At 36.2% G+C, this 24,298-nt stretch overlaps 1 protein-coding gene across 1 annotated transcript; it reads left to right on the plus strand.

Moving 5' to 3' along the window:
• The first annotated feature begins 639 nt into the window (after positions 1 to 639).
• On the plus strand, positions 640 to 24,241 carry paqr3a (progestin and adipoQ receptor family member IIIa). The gene is made up of 8 exons (XM_049579977.1): positions 640 to 794; positions 1,756 to 1,987; positions 3,606 to 3,768; positions 4,736 to 4,891; positions 11,854 to 12,051; positions 12,510 to 12,600; positions 13,265 to 13,448; positions 21,426 to 24,241. The coding sequence occupies exons 1-7, from the start codon at positions 734 to 736 to the stop codon at positions 13,405 to 13,407; spliced, it is 1,044 nt and encodes a 347-aa protein (XP_049435934.1). The 5' UTR covers positions 640 to 733; the 3' UTR covers positions 13,408 to 13,448; positions 21,426 to 24,241.
• The last annotated feature ends 57 nt before the right edge of the window (positions 24,242 to 24,298 follow it).

A 24,298-nucleotide genomic window follows, 5' to 3' on the forward strand; every position in this document is an offset into this window, starting at 1 on the left:
TTATGTTAAATCAATATGCACTTTATATTAATATTTTACTGAGGAAACCACTAACTAGTGTGGACAGTAGGATGCAGAACGGACATTTCAGTACATGAAGTTAACATTGATGTTTTCAGTACAATCACATGATAGTATTATGTTTTTAATGCTAAACACATAATTTAATAATTCTTTATTAAGTGACAAAATATCCCAAATTTTTGCAAATCAAGACAGAATTCAAAGACATTCAAATCCTTGAACTTTTGAGATGTAAATATTGTCCTTTTGCCCTACAGGAAAAATATTAAAATGTAAAGTGTGTTGTGGCAATGTAGGATTAATACCTAAATATTGTTTAAATGTATTTTTGCTGTATTTCTTAGTGTGTCACTTTTAGTTGTTCAAATATTTAATAAACATTTTGTAAAAGGAAAAGTATATTGTGAAAGTTCAGTCCTAATCTTGTAACTGTAGTTCGATTGGATTTTTTTTACGACAGGGTCCACAGTTTTTACAGTGCTTTCAGTCTTGTTAACATTATTTTATTATCATTATTATTATTTTTGTCTGGTTTATTACCCTGCACTGTGAAGCCAGCTATGTTTGGGTCTGTTTTTACGCAGGCGGTCTCGGGGCACGCGGAGGGGTCCATCACTGATGACGTCTCTGATGATTTGGAAGATGTTGTAGCCGAAACTTGATGTACACTACGTTGTCTTATTAAATTAATGTTAACTTATTCATACAAATGCATAACACGTATTACAAGCCCCAAAATGGAACAAACTGCACATACACCAAATTAAAAGGTGAGTTTATTGTTAATTTATTGGCTCTAAACAAAGCTTTGTTAGCTAGCATGCAGTGTAGCCCGTTCAGCTGTAATTAGCCAGTGGCTGCCAAAGCGCTTTGACAATTCTGTTATTTTAAGATTGACCTAGTTGATGACAGCATTATTTACCCTAAAAGGTTCAACTTAATATGGTGTCTAGTTAAGTGGGTTCTTTTGGCATAATCGGCTTATAATAATTGTCAAAGCAAGCACGTTATGTCAACAAAATCACAACTGTCAGAATCGGTGACAGTTCTCGCCACCGCGTTTTGACGTTAGGCTAACTAGTCGATTTTACAGTAGTTGGGGAAGACTGGGAGTAGAAACGTTTCTATTAATAGTTAATAAGTGGTGATTGGAGTATCAGATGCCAGCTGGATTATTATTTGGAGTCGGGAGCCTCTTAAAAAAACTCTTGAGCCATGTTCTGTTGACGTAAACGTTTGTCAGCACGTCAGGCCAAAAATTGCTAAATTCCTGAGCGGAGTTTGGTGTTAGTTTTTCTCCATACAATTAGAGCGGAATGGATGAACTTGAGGTTGTTAACGTGGGTAAACATGAAATCACATGTAAGATAAGTCGATGGCTGCTCCTTTAAAGCTGTCAAATAATGTTAGCTAGCTAATGTTAGCTCCTCAAGTTCCTGTCACTCAGATAATAGAGACACTCAGCTTGTCCCTGATGTCAGTTGTTAACATGTTCTTCAGCATATCACTAAAGATAAACTCTAAGTAATCTGGTTCCTTGTATCCCTGCTCCATTAGACAGTAAAATAAACTCTCCTGCCTGACACAGTGGCTTGTAGATCAGGCAAACTGAGAAACCATAGTCTTAAAAATAAGTGTGACAGCATTTAATTTGTCAACCATGCTATAAAGTTTAATAAGAGTTATCATGTGAGGATCTAGGCTTATTTGGATCTGACTCTTTGTTTTCAGCTTCAGGTCAGACTAAGGCAGAGTCCTACGGCCCAGCCATGCCTCAGAAACCCCAAAAGAGCGCTCAGACGACACACTACATTGAGCTGGGAGGTTATCAGTACTGGCCTGTGCTGGTGCCTCGAGGAATCAGACTGTACACCTATGAACAGATCCCGTTGTTTCTGAGGGAGAACCCCTACATCACAGATGGATACAGAGCCTACCTGCCCTCCAGACTGTGCATTAAAAGGTGAGCAGTAATGTCGTAATAGTTTATTAATCCTCAAACAATTAATAGTTGTGGTTTGTCTTGACTGCTCCTCAGGGAAGTCAGTGTGCAGAGTTGACTCCAGAGGTTGGCTCAGGGACTTTTCTGACCTGGTTTTATTTAATTTAACTCAGCATTTTGTTATGTAATGATACATTTCAACAACAGAAGAGCTGGATGATTTCATTATGACAGATCAGCCAAACATTTTCTCTTTTTTTGTGGGTTCTTCTGTTGTTTTAGTTGCCTTCCTTTACAGATTCATCTTCTTAAAAACAGGTTGATACCCAGACAAATACCCCACAGATAGGCCACTACTTGCCTAGTTAATGCTAGTATTCAAACACTGACAAAATCAATGGTATAACTTTACTCTGAGTCTTTGAAGCAACATAATTTTGTTGGTCAGTTACAGCAGCTAATTACACCAAATTCATTCCTCCTCAAAGTCAAACTAACATAAAGAAAACTACTAGCAAGTAAGGCCGACTGTTGGGTCACCTCACATCACCTTTGTTTTGGCCAGAAAGTTGTACTTGAACACGCCACAAAGACAGTGTCCAACTAGTATGTAAGTTCTGCGTCTGTGTGAGAGGAAATAACTCTTCAAACCAGCAGACAGCAGTAGTCTGTATACTGGAAGATTAACAGGACGGATTCAAGATGCTAGTTAGCCAGTTAGCATGTTAACAAGACAACCCAATGTTGAAAGAACAAAGGGTACTTGCCATGCTCTAATGAGCAACAACACAAACTTTTCTGCTCAATGGGCAAAAAAAAAATGTTACTTAATATGACAACTTTGTTTCAGTCTCACGCCCTCTTGACTTATGCAGTTTGTTTACTTTCCTCACTTCCGTTTCTCCTCTCGTGTGCTGAGTTGAACTGCCAATCAGAGTGAATTCTCTCACTGACCGGCCTCACAATCTCTGATGCTGATTAAACATCCTGAATCGGCCATAAAAAGTTGACAAGGTCCAACTAGTGCCAGTGGTGTGAGACACATCACCAACTTGATGATATTAATGAGCTGACTTGGTGTGTCAGGGCCCTTGATCTTGAACCTTGCTTGAGCCAAGGGATTGACTTTCTGCATGTACATGCATACAGCATAAATATGTTTGAATTAAAAAGAAAAATAGACTCATAAAAAAGTAGTACCTCTCAAACATCACTCATGACCTGCTAGAAGTGTGTGGTGCTGTATTTATCTGCAGAGACTCTACTCTTTGCCTGTATTTTCTTATTTTCTTTTTGTTTTGCTGTGTTTGGGATGTTCCTGGGCACAGTGGGCAGGTGAGGTTGGGGCTTAATCAAAAGGTAGCGACCAGTTGTCAGACCATAAGTAGCATGTATCTAAAAGGAAGCTATAAGAATCATGCACACAGCGCAGAAAAAGGGTAAATATAGTATCGCAAAATGCCAACAGAAGAGCAAACCTGGGGTTGGCATTCACTTTCACTTTGGCAATCTTGCTTAGTATTCCTTTAAATACTACGGTCTGTGTGGTTGAGATTGCTCAGTCTGTAGTAAAAGGAGAAGACAGAATGGATTTTTTTTATCTCAGTGACTGTTTAACGTTTGTAAACCCTCTGTGCAGCCTCTTCATTCTGTCCAATGAGACGGTGAATATCTGGAGCCATCTGTTGGGCTTCCTCCTCTTCTTCTTTGTCGGGGTGTACAACATGGCCTCGGTGCTGCCAGCCATTGGCGCCTCCAAAGAGGACTACGTCATCTACTCCATCGGGCTCTTCTGCTTCCAGGTACAGGACTGAGTTTCCCAGTTTATTTCAGCCATGACAGTCAGTAGAAATTAGGACGTCGCCTTACATCTTACATTTTCACTAGCTGGTAGTTTGATTGATATTACAGTACGGCTGTGGTGTGGTTCAGCTGGCACCCATTATGTTCATCAAGTGTTAATAAATTCCTTTGTATGATGGACTATTATAAATAAAAACAAGTATAGTAATCATGCCTCTCCTTAGTCAGCTATTCTCAAATGTTGATTATCTTGTTGGGTCAGATCTCTGTGCACAAAACGCCGCCAATACAGTCTGCTTAATATAGAGACAGAAAATGGCAGTGACTGAGCCGGTGGTGTTACATCATTCTGATAGTTGAGCTGTTGCAGTGAATTCTTCTGATAAAGAGCAGGATTCAACATCATTGTCATATTTGACATCATTAAAACACCATATTAATTATCTTTTAAGTTACAGATTAAAATGTAATGAATACTAGATAAGAATGAATTGCAAACGATATCTCAGGTCTGTTTCTGTCATTTTTAAGTTTGCCAAGTTTACCTAGGCAGGGCTTGTTTTATGTTATGTGACAACATGGTTTCTCCTTATGTTGAGCAATGTGGCTGTTTAGCCAAATATCCTGGAAACTGAATATGTGGCAATTGCATGGTGTTACCTTAATCTGAGTGGATACAGAAGGACATCAGACCTTATCCAAAATATTGGCAGTTCTTCTCAACAAATGAAAAATAATCAGTCCAGCAGTTGGCTGGACCAGGCTCGAGAACCAGAGTCTTCAAGTCCAATTAAAAAAAAAAAAAAAAAAAAAGAGTCTATCAAAAAAAAAAAGGCAGAATTTTGAGATGAAAATGGTTAAATCATAATATTTTCTTACTTGTTATCTTGCTGTCGTATCACATCCCTCGCTGCTGCAATGCCTGACTCTCCCCTTGTCGTCTCCTCTGGATCTTACCATCCTCAGCTGTGTATGCTGTGTTCAGTGGGTTATCACCTGTTCTGTTGCCACCGCTCGGAGAAGACAAGCCGCCGCTGGATGGCGCTGGACTACGCAGGGGTTTCCATCGGCATCCTGGGCTGCTATGTCCCCGGAGTCTTCTACACCTTCTATTGTAATAATGTAAGTTCGCCTCTCTGATTTATCTTGACTAGGATTTGTAAGGGATGTTTTCTTTCTGTTGAAAGGGTATTAAATCAGAAAATTCATCTGCAGCTATACTTCACACCGCAGCACATCAGATCATATCAGATAAGACTGACTTTATTGATCCCACACAGGGAAATTGAAGTGTCACAGCAGCAGAAATACAAGAATAGATTTCATAGTGTAGATAATTTTTAAAAAGCAGGATACTATACATAATATGAGCATCTACTATACACAAATTAATCATGAAAAAATAAGAATTATAGGTTCTAAAAGGTATATACACCAGACATAAATAGTAACAACAATATGTATTAAAATAAAGAAAACAAGCAAATTGAAATAGATAATTAAATTGCATTCAAGGAACGTAATCAGAGAGTGGATAAGATGTGATGTCATGTGTCTGCACACAGCGGTATCTGATGCCTGCTTATGCACTAAAGTTTTATTTTAGATTTCTTGCTTGCAAAAATATCAGCAGCATCTGCTTGAAGGTAGCTGCTATTAATCGAACAAAGGTTAAGTTTAGCCCAGTGTCTGACTTTCCTGAGCTTGACTTTACAAAAATTAATGTGTCACTGTTTTGGTCTGCCAAAACATGTATAAAATGATTACATTTACTCAGCTAGGGATTCAATAAAAAAGGTATTAGGGTTTAATTGAGTCTACAAGGGTAAAGTTAAACATCACTGGCAGATCAGTTACTTGGTTTTTCATGTGGTGCACCACTTTCTGCATCCAGAGTGTCAGTTTAAAATCCTTTAAAGTGCTAAATGTAAAAAGCTGCACTCAGATGCTGCTCCTGACTCAGTGACACTCCGACTCAGTTTAACTGCAGCTTATTCTTCTTGTGGAGTCTAGTTCATGCAGCAGACGACATGCAGAATGAACAAACTGCTGCACTGTTTCATGTTTTCTACTTCCATGATCTGAGAAAATCCCACAGTTTTCCATTACTACTTTGGTATCAATACCAAAACAGTACTGTTTTGATAGCTGTTAAGGATGATAACGATTAATTGATGATCGATTAATTGGTCATTAAGGGTTTGATTGAATATGTGAAATATAATTGATCAAATAAAGATCTATTCTTAAATATACACAATGTTTAGTCTCCTAGGATGGTGTCTTTTTTAAAATCATGATTAATCAACTGATTGATCATTAATGTTACAAGTGATCAATCAAGGAAAGTGCTTACAACCTGCAACCTTAATACCCATACTTATATATGAAATTATTTGTGTACAAAACTCTTTGTAATATGATAAAAGTAGTCAAATTTCTTAAATCTTGAATTTCGTCTGAAATAGGTTTGAACGATAACAAAAATATTCTGCTATTTTTTAGACTAATAGAGCAGCTGCAATTAAATATGCAATTTATTTATTTTTGATGTTTGTTATCTCACATATTATACCGCTGTACACAAAATATAAGTCATTCTGTAGTGTGATCAATACAACATTGAATACAGTCAACTTTTTAATTGCTCTCTAATGTAGACCAGGCCTGCAGGTCATGATGACATGAGACGAACTAATGCATGAATTGATGTTTATTACACTGTTGAATCGTAAAAACTTTCCGTCACAGAACTATATTATAACCTTGTAAACATGTAATATAATCATCATGACTCAATGTAAATAAAAGTAGAAGTACTGCAGTAGAGCAGACCTTCTGTGAGCAATAATATATGAATAATAAATGTGAATCTTACAGATGTCCAGTCAGTTATATTTAAACAAAGCATACAAACTGAAGTGCCCACTGACTGTGGATGTTACGGCTTCAGCACACGATTCTCTGCTCTCATCACATCCACCGCAACTCTCTATCTCACTGACCACACACTCCCTACAGTAAACTATGTGATATGTATTCATGTAGATTGCACTTAAACCAGCCATGGCCGTTTTCATAGGGTAGTACTGCAAGCATCACAGCTTGCATTAATGTTTTCTTCATCTACTCTCATTCGCATATGTCAGGATGAGTGTAGGGCAGTCAGTGTGCACATGAAGCCCACTGGGCCAGGTGTTTACAACCTGTTTGTTGTTTTTTTTTTTTTTTAAATTGCTGCCTCTGGGATTTGAAAATTGTGACCACAGAAGCCTGACGTTGGGTTCTGCTTATCTGAGTTTATTTTGTCCCAGCCAGTAAGTCGTGGCTGCTGTATCCATCCCACTGGACGCTCCAGTAGCTGTTGTTTGAGCATGTTTTTCAGTGCAGTCTAAGACATTTTAAAATTAAGGGGCTGCTATTTTAGTAAGTTGACTTAAAACAATCTGTGCAGCTTCGTCAGTCTCAGCCATGCTTGTTGCCATTTTTCTGTTGCTGTTTTATGTGGACGTAGTTCAGCAGCTCTGAAGCTTTGCAAGGAGAAGACAGTGGCGTTCTTAATCCCCCATGCAAAGCTAAATTGGAGATGTGGGCGTTGATTCAGAGGTCTAAAATCAGACTGCTACTTATTTTGTTTCCGAAGCTCTCAAACATTTTGTGGCCTTCCTCTGTGTTTCCTCTGTGGATGGAATTTCATGTGATGTGGCTGAAAGCTTCGGAAACAGAATAAGTAGATCCTGTGATGAGAATATTTTTTGTCAGACTGTTATTTTCTGGTCAAGAATACTCGTAAAAAGATAAAATTATGATTTAGATTATAAACTGTCTGATCAGAGAATAAGTGAAGAAGATTGTGGGTCTGAGTTGGTACTGAAAAGGATTGAGATTTGATATTCAGCCCTATTTTAGAAGAATCAAGGTTTACTGTAGTGCTACACGTGCTGCAGCTTCATGTACATTATAGATAATGTAAATATGTTTTATGTGTGAGCGGCGCTGCACAGATCATCGCTTCAACATCTAACCACAGTCCTCCCCGGAGACTTTTTAGCTCATCCTCGGCCTGAGAAGCCGTAATTGAATAAAGCTGAAGTGGAGCCCACAGTCTGGCTCTGCTGATTGACTCATTGTTCCTGGTGAATAAGCAACACGACACCTTTGCTGCGCTCGCCGTTTGGAAAACAGCCTCTGATGACAGCCGCCCACCACCATGTTATTTCTTTTCCTTTCCTGGTTGCTTCTCTTTTCTTTTTTCTTTTTTTTTTTTTTACATTTTTTTTTTACTCCTGAAGTATTTGGCTGTACTCCTTACTGTTCGCTTTCCCCCGCATATTGGAAGCACTGGGTTATTTTGCCCCCAGAACGCAGCTGAAATCTGCTCCAGCCCAAACCAGATGGCTGCGTTCACGGAGCGGTCCGTCACTCCTGTTCCCCACCATATGACGTTCGCAAGTCTGGGAGCTGTCTCAGCGAAGGGGGCCCCCCGTCCTTGCCAAGACTGGGGCTCCGCTTCTGGGTGCCTCCACTCCTGTGGCAAGCCAAGTCCCTGCAGAAAAGCTGATTTTTTTTATTTTATTTTTTTTTTATATTTAGCCAGTCAAACTCTTGTCTCGTCAGAGTGTTTTAAAGATGCAGATTTGGAGAAGAGAACACGGTGTCTGTTAGGAGAAGAGCTTAAGAAATTTGGCTGGAGCCGAGCGGGGCCTTGTTCCTGGTGCAAATTTATTCACTGTGAAATTCAGCAGGACTCGTCACATGAGGACGTGTGACTGGACGGAGGCCTACATCCACACAAATGGACAGAAGGGACTGAGACGAGGCTGTCCAGACTGTGCACAGTTACTTATAGAAGTTTAAGTTAACAGTGACGACTCGCTGTAGGTTTGAAACAGTTGGAGACGGTTTTTAGCACATGCTTAGATCTTCGCTCTTTTTTTTTTTTTTTACTGAGGAAGTGCAAATAATATATGCAAGTTGAATAAACCCATACATGAAATGGTAGCTATCAAACCTGAGGTGTTAGTTTCCTCAATTGATTTGGATCACAGAAAACATTTTATGGCTTCAGCAAACAATCGTTTAATTCTTGATTCATCTTTTTTTCCCAGTCACACAGAGACACATTCCCAGAGCTCAGGGTAAAGTCTTGAAATTGTTTTTTATTCTTCCTTTCCTCTGACTAATAGTCCAAGAGCCAAAGATTTTAAGTAAACGTTGATAAAAAAAAAAAACAGACAAAAGCAGCAAAATCTCACATTGGAGGAGCTTGAGCCAGGGCTGCAATTAACTATTATTTTTATTATTATTTTCATGATTAATTATTTAGTCTATGAATGTTTTAAAAGGTGAAAAATGCTCATCACAATTTCCCAAAGCCCAAAGTGACATTTTCAAATTTCGTCTTTTGTCCAACCAACAGTCCAAAACCCTGTAACTCTTCATTTACTGTCATAAATGGCAAAGAAAAGCAGCAAATTACATCAAATCTTTGACATTTTTTGCTCACAAGAAAAAGACTGAAACATTAATTAATCATCAAAATAGTTAGCAATTAATTTTTTTTCGATCAACTAATTGTTGCAGCTCTACCCAGAAGGAGCCGACACTTAGAATTTATACTGGATAAATGATTGTTTTCTGTCACTTCATTAATCAACTACTTGTTTGACCACTGAAAAAATTATCAGAAGTGTTCATGAGCAACTTCAAACGTCAAAATGTGTCTTGAATAATATTGTTTTAAAATTATATTCCATTAAAATGATAATGGAAATGTTATAATCATGTAATAGCGGGTTACTTTGTGCTGCATATTCACTCACACGTTAGTACAGAACAGGGTCGGCAGTCCGGTGTGCAAAACTCGACACAGATGAACATTTCATTTGCCTGCCTCCTGGTGGTGTCATTTCATGCTGCTGCCTGTCGTACTGTCTCATAAACACGCTGCTCCACCAGCTCTGTGTGTTTTTATAAGGTCATGAACAATAACAATAGCATACAATAGAGATTTTCATAGATTTGAAGAAGGCATTCCATACAATAGATCATAATATATTGCTACATAAACTTGAAAGGTATGGTTTCAGAGGAATTGCACATGCTTGGCTAAAAAATTATCTGGACAATAGATATCAATATGCAAATAAGTGATGTGAGGTCCAATATGCTTAGAATAATTTGCGGGGTGCCGCAGGGTTTGATATTGGGGCCCAAGTTGTTCATTCTATATATTAATGACATTTGTAGTGTGACTAACGAGTTCAATTATGTATTATTTGCTGATGATACAACCTTATATTGCTCAGGGGAAAACTTAGAATTACTTCTCAGCAAGGCAGAAAAAGGGCTACAGAGATTAAAAAATTGGTTTGACCTTAATAAGCTTTCCTTGAACATAGATAAACTAAATATATTGTCTTCTCCAAAGGGCAAATTAAAATTCAATTGAAACTGGTAATTAATGAAATTGAATTAGAAAGAGTTTATGAAAATAAATTTCTTGGTGTGATTATTGTTTATAAACTCAGCTGGAAATCACACATAAGCAATGTTAAAAACAAAATATCTAAAACAATAGCAATACTATATAGATACAAATATATATTACATAAACATACTCTGTACATATTGTATTGCGCTCTTTTTCTGCCTGACATATTATATTGTGTTGAAGTATGGGGCAGTACGTATATAACCAATATAAAACCCATATTCATGTTACAGAAAAAAAGCTATTAGAATAATCAGTCATGCTGCATATGAAGACTCCACAAATCCACTTTTTATTAAATTGCAAATACTAAAATTTTATGATTTAGTTGAATTGAACACAATAAAGTTTATATATAAAGTTAAAAATAACCTTGTTCCAAACACTATACAGACTCTTTTTGAAAGTAGAGATAGACACTATGAGCTCAGAGGAACTGAGACGTTTAGAAAACCAACAGTCAGAACAAACACTAAAATAAACTGTATTTCTGTTAAAGGAGCACAATTAAGTATGAATTAAAACTTAGCACTTCTTTATCACAATCAAAAACATTATATAAAAAGTCAGCAATTCAAAGATACATGACTGAGATTTGGCTTCAATTTTTTTGTTTTGTGGTTTTAAATTGTTCTTATTTCTCAGTTATCAGCCTTTTGTTGGCTGCATTGTGAGCCGTTTTTTTTTTTTGTTGTTGTTGTTTTGAGTATGTGTGTGTGTGTGCGTGTGTAAAGAGGGTGGGCTAAATAAGCTTCTGCTTCAGTCTACACCTTTTCAGTCAACATGTACATATTGGTGTGAATGAATTATGTATATTTTGAGATATAAGACCGGAATAAATTCATTCATTCATTCATTCATTCATGAATAGGGCTGCACGATATGAGGAAGGATAATGTTGTTGAATACAACGATAACAATATAACTTGCAATAAATAAACAGATATCAAAGTGTTTGTAGTTCTTGACTCAGTCTTGCACGGTACCTGCTTGTACCACGTTGTCGCTCCTGAATCCAAAATATTGTCAGATGGCTGACATGCATTTTTAGGCACCAGTTCTTCTCTGACATTCGTACTTTCATCTGCACTTACCTTGTCACACTCTTTAGAGTAGTGTGGCAGCACTCGTCTAATAAACCTCATTTACATGCAGACTCTGACCAATCAGACAGTGTCTAATGGCGAGGGCTCCGTCCAGTTGGCCACAGAGTTAACAGCAAGGCATCAGACAAAGTATTGCCTGCAGACACACTGTAATTTTTTTATTATAATTGTTACTATATTTAAAGTGCAGTATTGCAGTCCTAAGCAATTATCGTGCAAGTTGACATTGCGATGACACTTTGTACAGCCCTAGTCTTGAATTAATCTTTTAATATGTCCAGAGGGTTTTAGTTTGACAAAGTGTGACGGCTTTTCAAAACTCTCAGATCTGTAGAACTTGTAGAAAAGCCTTAGAATTTACTCCCTTTATAGTAAATGTTAGAATGACACAGTGAAATGTATACATATGTTCACTGTGAATAGGAAGGGAGTGGATGTATTTGTAACTGTGTATGGTGTGACCATTGACCTTTCTGTCCCTGCAGTACTGGCGGCAGGTGTACCTAGTGACGGTCCTGGCCATGATCCTGGCCGTCTTCTTCGCTCAGATCCACCCTCATTACCTCAGCAAGCAGTGGAAGCAGCTGCGCTCGCTCATCTTCTGCTTGGTGGCCGGGTACGGCCTCATCCCCACCGTCCACTGGATCTGCATCACTGGGGGCTTCTCCTCAGAGCTCGTCCAGGTCAGCACGCTCAGCGTTGTCTCAATGACCATAATATCCACTGCCTTGATTCTTAAGTTTGAGCTCAAGTTGAGCTGAGTGAAGCTTTGATTGATATTTTAACCAAAGATATTAGTCTGCAAGTTGAAATCATTTTGTTCTACAAGGGAGAAAAATGTGGAGATTTAAAATTGTGGAGATGTACTGATGTATGCTGCATCTCTAGGGACTGATGTCAGCTGTGAAAAGTGATGACACTGTTCAATTGATTTTTTTCAGCTATAATATTTATTCAATTGTGGAATTGTTCTGTTGTAGCAGTGTTCATCTTCTAAAAGATAAGCAGCTCCCACCAATATTTAGACTCTAATCATATCTGATAATGTTATTGATACTAATCACTCACTGACGTCAAGTGTTCTGTAGCTGCTGTTCATTTTTGTCCACACATTGGTTGAATAAATACTTTTTCCTTTTAGGCTTTTGTTCCTCGAGTCCTGGGGATGTACTTCATCGCTGCATTAGCGCTCATTTTCTACGTTTCAAAAGTTCCTGAGCGCTACTTCCCAGGTGAGACTACTTTTCGATTTCCGTAATTTGGAATGATTTAAACAGTTTGGAATGATTTACAGCTCCGTATTCGATCAAAAATGATCACTATTATATCCAGTAACTAAGCGGTGAAATGTTCAAAGGGCTTCAAAGTTGTAGTTTTATTTTTGGAGGGAAATGAGGTCTCAAACAGCACTGACAGCTTTGTGTGATTCCAAATGTAAATTTTAAGCATCAGCGTCTGTTGCATTTGAAGCATTTTCAAAGCTGAGTGTGTTTTATTTATTTTTATTTAAAATTTATTCAAACAGGAAAAGCCTTACTGAGATTAAAAATCTCCTTTGAAAGAGAATACAGGCAGCAGCACATTAAACAGTTTCAGACATCACAGCCATGTGTGTGTCATCTGGTGTTTTCCAGGTTTTGAAAATCTTCTATTTTGCACAAAATACCTAAAATACATCCTACTGCACATCAGCGGTTGTGAAGGATGAAGTAGACTGATGATCAAATTATACTCAGTTGTTATATTTAAGTCTGCAAAGGTAACACTTTATAAAAGACAACTTGAAGTTACAAACTGTCTTTACATACAGAACAGACAGTTTTGTGTTGCCAAAGTCAAACTGTCAGACTCTGGTTTCATTTCCTGCTCTGTTCCTCCTCTGTCATGTTGCTGCAGGACAGCTGAACTACCTGGGCTCCAGTCACCAGGTGTGGCACCTGCTGCTGGTGCTGATGTTTTACTGGTGGCACCAGTCATCATCCTTCATCATGGCGTACAGACACAGCCAGCCCTGCCCCGACACCTCCCACCATGCCTAGGACGCTGCTCTGCACGCTGGGATCCCTGACACTGTTAAACTGTGAGCAGCAACATTACCTTAAAGCCATAAGGAGATGTTTTATACAACGTGTCCACGGGATCTTAAGAGTATTAAAAGTTGATAAATCAATTAAGCAACAATTAAGGCCCTTAAAAAAATGAAGCGTTAAGTGCGAGCAACAAAGCCATGTGGAACACAAACAGCAGGTGCCAGATGCATGAAACTCTTAAAATTCAACACTAAAAGAAAGAAATATGCATGCACATTCTTTTCAGCAGATTTTTATGGCATTCTATGACTTTCTACATGAAATGTTTTTAAAACACCACACAGTGAGTTTTTGTGTTGAAGTTTTATGACATACACTGTGACTTTTTTCATGACTACTATTTATCATTAAATTTTATGCCTTACTATACTATACTTTTTCCATGCATTGTTTTTACAAATAGACAGCTGACTTTTCGTATAAACTTTTTGACGACTTTCTATACTATGATGTTTTTTTCGTGGTTTTGGATGACATACTATATTTTGACTTTTTTTCAATAGTTTTGGACGACATGCTATACCATGATGTTTTTTCATGATTTTGGACAACATGCTATACTATGACATTTTTCATGGTTTTGGACGACATGCTATACTATGACTTTTATTTCATGATATTGGACGACATACTATACTATGACTTTTTTTCATGATTTTGGACGACATACTATACTATGACTTTTTTTTCATGGTTTTGGACGACATACTATACTATGACTTTTATTTCATGATATTGGACGACATACTATACTATGACTTTTTTCATGGTTTTGGACGACATACTATACTATGACTTTTTTTTCATGGTTTTGGACGACATACTATACTATGACTTTTATTTCATGATATTGGACGACATACTATACTATGACATTTTTCATGATTTTGGACGACATACTATACTATGACTTTTTTCATGATTTTGGACGACATACTATACTATGACTTTTTTTTCATGGTTTTGGACGACATACTATACTATGACTTTTATTTCATGATATTGGACGACATACTATACTATGACATTTTTCATGATTTTGGACGACATACTATACTATGACTTTTTTCATGATTTTGGACGACATACTATACTATGACTTTTTTCATGGTTTTGGACGACATACTATACTATGACTTTTTTCATGGTTTTGGACGACATACTATACTATGACTTTTATTTCATGATATTGGACGACATACTATACTATGACATTTTTCATGATTTTGGACGACATACTATACTATGACTTTTTTTCATGATTTTGGACGACATACTATACTATGACTTTTTTTTCATGGTTTTGGACGACATACTATACTATGACTTTTATTTCATGATATTGGACGACATACTATACTATGACATTTTTCATGATTTTGGACGACATACTATACTATGACTTTTTTTCATGATTTTGGACGACATACTATACTATGACATTTTTCATGATTTTGGACGACATACTATACTATGACTTTTTTTTCATGGTTTTGGACGACATACTATACTATGACTTTTTTTCATGGTTTTGGATGACATACTATACTATGACATTTTTCATGATTTTGGACGACATACTATACTATGACATTTTTCATGATTTTGACTGACATACTATACTATGACTTTTTTCATGGTTTTGGACGACATACTATACTATGACTTTTATTTCTTCGACATACTTTACTATGACTCTTTATGGCATTTTGAATGACAAACTATACTATGACTTTTTTTGGCATTTTTTATGACATACTATACTATGACTTTTTTTTCATGGTTTTGGACGACATACTATACTATGACTTTTATTTCATGATATTGGACGACATACTATACTATGACATTTTTCATGATTTTGGACGACATGCTATACTATGACTTTTTTCATGGTTTTGGACGACATGCTATACTATGACTTTTTTTCATGGTTTTGGACGACATACTATACTATGACTTTTTTTCATGATTTTGGACGACATACTATACTATGACTTTTTTTTCATGGTTTTGGACGACATACTATACTATGACTTTTATTTCATGATTTTGGACGACATACTATACTATGACTTTTTTCATGGTTTTGGACGACATACTATACTATGACTTTTTTCATGGTTTTGGACGACATACTATACTATGACTTTTATTTCATGATTTTGGACGACATGCTATACTATGACTTTTTTCATGGTTTTGGACGACATACTATACTATGACATTTTTCATGATTTTGGACGACATACTATACTATGACATTTTTCATGGTTTTGGACGACATACTATACTATGACATTTTTCATGATTTTGGACGACATACTATACTATGACTTTTTTTCATGGTTTTGGACGACATACTATACTATGACTTTTTTTCATGATTTTGGACGACATACTATACTATGACTTTTTTTCATGGTTTTGGACGACATACTATACTATGACTTTTTTTCATGATTTTGGACGACATACTATACTATGACTTTTTTCATGGTTTTGGACGACATACTATACTATGACATTTTTCATGGTTTTGGACGACATACTATACTATGACATTTTTCATGATTTTGGACGACATACTATACTATGACATTTTTCATGGTTTTGGACGACATACTATACTGTGACTTTTTTTCATGATTTTGGACGACATGCTATACTATGACTTTTTTTTCATGGTTTTGGACGACATGCTATACTATGACTTTTATTTCATGGTTTTGGACGACATACTATACTATGACTTTTTTTCACGATTTTGGATGACTGTTTTGTGTGATCATGTCTGCTTGTGCTGTATTGCACACCCTAGTGGGTGTGCTGGTTGCCTTTTTTCTTCCTGCTCTCTCTCTCTTTTGCTCCTCCTCACCTGTCTTTCGACAGGAGTGAAACTATGACTTTTTTGTCACAATTTTGGACGACATACTATACTATGACTTTTTTCATGGTTTTGGACGACATACTATACTATGACTTTTTTTTCATGGTTTTGGACAACATGCTATACTATGACTTTTTTGTCACAATTTTGGACGACATGCTATACTATGACTTTTTTTTCGCGGTTTTGGACGACATACTATACTATGACTTTTTTGTCACAATTTTGGACGACATACTATACTATGACTTTTTTTTCATGGTTTTGGACAACATGCTATACTATGACTTTTTTGTCACAATTTTGGACGACATGCTATACTATGACTTTTTTCATGATTTTGGACGACATGCTATACTATGACTTTTTTGTCACAATTTTGGACGACATGCTATACTATGACTTTTTTCATGATTTTGGACAACATACTATACTATGACTTTTTTTTTCATGGTTTTGGACGACATACTATACTATGACTTTTTTTTCATGGTTTTGGACAACATGCTATACTATGACTTTTTTCATGGTTTTGGACGACATACTATACTATGACTTTTTTTTCATGGTTTTGGACAACATGCTATACTATGACTTTTTTCATGGTTTTGGACGACATACTATACTATGACTTTTTTTCATGGTTTTGGACAACATACTATACTATGACTTTTTTCATGGTTTTGGACGACATACTATACTATGACTTTTTCATGGTTTTGGACGACATACTATACTATGACTTTTTTCCTGATTTTGGACGACATACTATACTATGACTTTTTTCATGGTTTTGGACGACATACTATACTATGACTTTTTTTTCATCATTTTGGACAACATACTATACTATGACTTTTTTCATGATTTTGGACGACATGCTATACTATGACTTTTTTTCATGGTTTTGGACGACATACTATACTATGACTTTTTTTCATGGTTTTGGACGACATACTATACTATGACTTTTTTTTCATCATTTTGGACAACATACTATACTATGACTTTTTTCATGATTTTGGACGACATGCTATACTATGACTTTTTTTCATGGTTTTGGACGACATGCTATACTATGACTTTTTTCATGGTTTTGGACGACATACTATACTATGACTTTTTTTTCATGGTTTTGGACAACATGCTATACTATGACTTTTTTCATGGTTTTGGACGACATACTATACTATGACTTTTTTTTCATGATTTTGGACGACATACTATACTATGACTTTTATTTCATGGTTTTGGACAACATGCTATACTATGACTTTTTTCATGGTTTTGGACGACATACTATACTATGACTTTTTCATGGTTTTGGACGACATACTATACTATGACTTTTTTCCTGATTTTGGACGACATACTATACTATGACTTTTTTCATGGTTTTGGACGACATACTATACTATGACTTTTTTTTCATGATTTTGGACAACATACTATACTATGACTTTTTTCATGATTTTGGACGACATACTATACTATGACTTTTTTCATGATTTTGGACGACATGCTATACTATGACTTTTTTTCATGATTTTGGACGACATACTATACTATGACTTTTTTTCATGATTTTGGACAACATACTATACTATGACTTTTTTTCATGATTTTGGACGACATACTATACTATGACTTTTTTCATGATTTTGGACGACATACTATACTATGACTTTTTTCATGATTTTGGACGACATACTATACTATGACTTTTTTTTCATGATTTTGGACGACATGCTATACTATGACTTTTTTCATGGTTTTGGACGACATACTATACTATGACTTTTTCATGGTTTTGGACGACATACTATACTATGACTTTTTTCCTGATTTTGGACGACATACTATACTATGACTTTTTTCATGGTTTTGGACGACATACTATACTATGACTTTTTTTTCATCATTTTGGACAACATACTATACTATGACTTTTTTCATGATTTTGGACGACATGCTATACTATGACTTTTTTCATGATTTTGGACGACATGCTATACTATGACTTTTTTCATGATTTTGGACGACATACTATACTATGACTTTTTTTTCATGATTTTGGACAACATACTATACTATGACTTTTTTATCATGGTTTTGGACGACATACTATACTATGACTTTTTTCATGGTTTTGGACGACATACTATACTATGACTTTTTTCATGATTTTGGACGACATACTATACTATGACTTTTTTTTCATGATTTTGGACAACATACTATACTATGACTTTTTTCATGATTTTGGACAACATACTATACTATGACTTTTTTTCATGATTTTGGACAACATACTATACTATGACTTTATTTCATGATTTTGGACGACATACTATACTATGACTTTTTTTTCATAATTTTGGACAACATACTATACTATGACTTTATTTCATGATTTTGGACGACATACTATACTATGACTTTTTTTCATGATTTTGGACGACATGCTATACTATGACTTTTTTTCATGATTTTGGACGACATACTATACTATGACTTTTTTTCATGATTTTGGACGACATGCTATACTATGACTTTTTTTTCATGATTTTGGACAACATGCTATACTATGACTTTTTTCATGATTTTGGACGACATACTATACTATGACTTTTTTTTCATGATTTTGGACGACATACTATACTATGACTTTTTTCATGATTTTGGACAACATGCTATACTATGACTTTTTTCATGATTTTGGACGACATACTATACTGTGACTTTTTTCCCATGATTTTGGACGACATGCTATACTATGACTTTTTTTTCATGATTTTGGACAACATGCTATACTATGACTTTTTTCATGATTTTGGACGACATACTATACTATGACTTTTTTTTCATGATTTTGGACAACATACTATACTATGACTTTTTTCATGATTTTGGACGACATGCTATACTATGACTTTTTTTCCATGATTTTGGACGACATGCTATACTATGACTTTTTTCATGATTTTGGACGACATACTATACTATGACTTTTTTTTCATGATTTTGGACAACATACTATACTATGACTTTTTTCATGATTTTGGACGACATACTATACTATGACTTTTTTTTCATGATTTTGGACAACATACTATACTATGACTTTTTTCATGATTTTGGACAACATGCTATACTATGACTTTTTTCATGATTTTGGACAACATACTATACTATGACTTTTTTCATGGTTTTGGACGACATACTATACTATGACTTTTTTTTCATGATTTTGGACGACATACTATACTATGACTTTTTTTTCATGGTTTTGGACGACATACTATACTATGACTTTTTTTTCATGGTTTTGGACGACATGCTATACTGTGAGAAAGCGTCATAGTATAGCATGACGTCAAAAACCATGAAAACATGTCATGGTATGGTATGTCACTTTCAAGAACTCACTAAATAGACAAAGGCTGAACTGAGACTGGAAAATATGAAGGACAACAAACACAGTGGGAGAGGGGGAAACAACCAAAGTTTTATTATTAACAGAAAAAAAGAACCAGACTTACAACTCAAAAGTGGGATCAAAAGAGGGTTGGAGATCCTGGCCGAAAAGAACAAATGATGGGGATTTGCTGGGCCAACCACGCAGTGGGCGGTCAGACCCAGCTCCTCCCCCTAAATATCGAAACTGAAACTAAACTAAATAAAACCCGAAAACTGAACTGCCTGTAACCTCCAATCCAAACTAAAATAACAAAGCCCAACCACCTTTTCTAGGAAGGGAACAAAAGAAAACACCTGTTTCCCCAAAATCCAGTGTTTCTGCTGCTGCTGCTGCTGGCAGTTGCTGCTGGGTGCTGATGACTGTGTCTGTGTCGGTGTGCCAGCGTCGGTGTGTGCCCCTCACTCAGCCCCTCAGCTCCCTTTAATACTCTCCTCTCAAATCACTTTCAGGTGTTTCACTCCTGTCGAAAGACAGGTGAGGAGGAGCAAAAGAGAGAGAGCAGGAAGAAAAAAGGCAACCAGCACACCCACTAGGGTGTGCAATACAGCACAAGCAGACATGACCACACAAAACAGTCGTCCAAAATCATGAAAAAAAGTCATAGTATAGCATGTCGTCCAAAATCATGAAAAAAAGTCATAGTATAGTATGTCGTCCAAAACCATGAAAAAAAGTCATAGTATAGCATGTCGTCCAAAATCATGAAAAAAGTCATAGTATAGCATGTCGTCCAAAACCATGAAAAAAGTCATAGTATAGTATGTCGTCCAAAACCATGAAAAAAAAGTCATAGTATAGCATGTGGTCCAAAACCATGAAAAAAGTCATAGTATAGCATGTCGTCCAAAATCATGAAAAAAGTCATAGTATAGCATGTCGTCCAAAATCATGGCAAAAAAGTCATAGTATAGTAAGTCGTCCAAAATCGTGAAAAAAAGTCACAGTATAGTATGTCGTCCAATATCATGAAATAAAAGTCATAGTATAGTATGTCGTCCAAAACCATGAAAAAAGTCATAGTATAGCATGTCGTCCAAAATCATGGCAAAAAAGTCATAGTATAGTATGTCGTCCAAAACCATGAAAAAAAAGTCATAGTATAGCATGTGGTCCAAAATCATGAAAAAAAAGTCATAGTATAGCATGTCGTCCAAAACCATGAAAAAAGTCATAGTATAGTATGTCGTCCAAAACCATGAAAAAAAAGTCATAGTATAGCATGTCGTCCAAAACCATGAAAAAAGTCATAGTATAGTATGTCGTCCAAAACCATGAAAAAAAAGTCATAGTATAGTATGTCGTCCAAAACCATGAAAAAAGTCATAGTATAGCATGTCGTCCAAAATCATGAAAAAAGTCATAGTATAGCATGTCGTCCAAAATCATGGCAAAAAAGTCATAGTATAGTAAGTCGTCCAAAATCGTGAAAAAAAGTCACAGTATAGTATGTCGTCCAATATCATGAAATAAAAGTCATAGTATAGTATGTCGTCCAAAACCATGAAAAAAGTCATAGTATAGCATGTCCTGTGTTTCTACGTGTTACTGAGTTTGTTTCCTTTCCTTCATTCTTTACGAACCATTTTCTGTCTTCAGGTTGGTGAACAGCTGCAGCTTATTCCAGCATGCATAAGTGGAAGGCAGCGAGACACCATGGACGGGCCTTTAGTCCACTTCAGTGTCCCCACAGATGGACACATTCTTACCTGCAAGTGTCTTCAGTCCACCGAACCTGTGGAGGAAACCATCAGAGGGGCTGCAGACGGGAATCAGACCTGTGACCTCCAGGATGTCGAGGGTGTTTTTAAGATGAGATGGAATCTCTGAGTGACTGTAGGTCAACAGTCACAGTGGCTAAAAACTAATTTTTACCACCTAAAAACAAACAACTGAATCTCTGAATTGAAACTATAGAATCTCCAGAATTTGCACTGCGTTCAAATTTACGTAACATTAAAAGCAGCTTTGATCAAAACGCAGCCACATTAAACATTACCCAGATCATCAAGGTTGGCGGGCGTAGTCAAGTAGCATTTACTTTTTTCTATGAGACAGTTAAGTGCCTGTAAATGAAACGTCATGTAGCTCTTGTCGAATTAAATTAACACAATTCCATGTTGTGATAATGCTTTTAGAAACAGCTGCCTGTAGGCTCAGTAAGTAATCAAGTAAAATCACCTTCAAAGGGAAAATTACATGTTCAATGTCCAGGCTCTGCACAGTTCTGCTCAAAGTATAAGTGGATGTGAGTTAACACGTTTGTTTTAGTGTTGAGGTTTGCTGACGCTCAGCCCACATCAAGTCGTATAGATTTTGTATGGACAAACTCTGAAACATTATTAGTGGTGGAAACTCTGCGGTACTTTCTCATGAGAACAAGCAAAAACTAACCAGTATCTTTGAATATAATTCATGTTTAGATAGAAAAACCAAAGACTGCTGTGGAGCGACACTCGAAATGTTATCTTCATCAGTTCGTATTACATTAGGTTGTTAATATGTCCTTTAGCGTGTACAGTGTGTGTACAGTGTTGATGTTTCTGTCTCTCACTGCAGAGTGAGACAAACTACAGATTGTTTCAGGATGGTGACGTGTACTGACTCTAAACACAGGCACTGCAGATGTGTCTGTACCTGATACTCCACAACTGAATGTGTTTCTCTGTCCTGTGTTGGGCTGCACTGCCTCAGTGTTCAAACTGACAGTTATATCAGAGCTGCGCAGGGTGTTTGAGGAGGAAACCCTCAGTGTTCACTCCTGGAATGTTTTTGTATTTAATCTAGTAGCTGGGTTCAACTCAGATTAAACTATTGTCTATTTGTTCAAAGTATCTCCCTCACATTTTTATTTCAGTATTGTCCAGTCCCAACCTGTGAGAGTTGGGGTTTATTTCACAGTCAGTCAGTTTGGGGGTGTTATGGACCAGTTCGGCCTCTAGGGGCTGCTAGTGAGACTTTTAGGCCTCTTAACTGTGTCCCAACTTTAAACTAATGCTAATGTCTGCACTGTTGACATTTAAGTTGCCTCCAGGTGTCAGATTTAAAGCTTTAATGCACCTGCACTACACTGTCTGTATACATGTTCTTTCATTATTCAAGTTATTTACTACATTTTTATTTTGTGCTTTTTCTCTTTGCCTGAACACTTTGAAACTTGAGCAGCTGGCTTGGTTTCTTTCAAAAGCATGGGAAGAAAGCAATGAGGGAAAAGCAAAAAAAAAAAAAAGTCAATAAATTAGTAAAAAGAAAAAGAGAGAATTTAAAACAATTAAACTAGAAAAAAAAGAGAAAAGGTTAAAAACAAAAAACAAGGAAATGACCTGTAAAAAAGGAGCTTAAAAAATTCTCATAATTTTGTAACATAATTTTAAATATATAATACAGATAGTTCTTAGCATAGTTTTTCCCCTAGCTTTTTAAAAATATTTTTCTAATTTTTTTTATTTTTTTTTATTGAACACATTAGCTCAGGGTTCAAAGGTTTAAATATTTGTAAAAGGTGTCTGAAAGCAGCACAACACAAGTGATATTCCTCCAGGTTTCAAGGGGTTAATATAAAGTGTCACTATCCACATTTTCTTTTCTGGCAGTAAGAAAAGGCTTTTCATTTCAAGAGCTCAAAAACAAGTTGATTTATTCTACTGTATTTCACTGACGACTTAAACTTCATTTAAAATTGGGACACAGTTTAGTTTTCCAAGATTCAAGCACTGATTATGGGAATCTGTATTCACATGTATTGCTGTTCATATTGCAGCTACTCCATACACGGTGCAGCCCTGGTTTCTACTGTACATTCAATCTTTACTACTTTTGCTTTCATTGTAAAAATAGTTACGAGTATTTTAGACTGTTTACGAAAAACTGCTTTTTCTGCCTGACCTGAGTTTACCTGCAGCGGAGGATTCTCTCATCAAACTGTGTTTTGGACTCAAATCACAGGACTTTGTCTCTGGCTCATTTTAGGGTGACGTGCAATGTTAAAGGTCAACTCTTATTTTCATGTTTTAGTGGCTTCGTTCCAAAATGCAACACAACCATGATGGATCGAAGTCTCTGTACTGTGAAATGCTCTGAATTTAAATTCTCTCAAACTGTCTTAATGCTTAGAACATGAATGCATTTTTGTCTGTCATCATTTAATCACAAGTTGTCTCATTTTGGAATGAAAGTCATTAGTTTTGTGTGTATTTAATGTTTTTAAGTTTCAGAGCGAGACATATTGTTGTTCTGTATTTAAGTTATTCTCCGTGACCCTGCTCTGTGCTGTCTGTAACGGTTCCTCTAAAACGTTTTGTCTTACTTGAAAAGCTCTGAGAGACGTCAGCTGTGTGTCCGACACTCGTTTTGTAGCAGCCGAAATTTTTGTATCTTGACTTTTCATACCTGAGCAATCAAACTGCTGAACTTCAATAAAATTAACAAAGAACTGTTGAAAAGTGTTTGTTTTAATTTACACTGTATGGAAT

This window comes from Epinephelus fuscoguttatus, linkage group LG6 (genome assembly GCF_011397635.1).
Source record: "Epinephelus fuscoguttatus linkage group LG6, E.fuscoguttatus.final_Chr_v1".
NCBI classification, from domain to species: Eukaryota; Metazoa; Chordata; class Actinopteri; order Perciformes; family Serranidae; genus Epinephelus; species Epinephelus fuscoguttatus.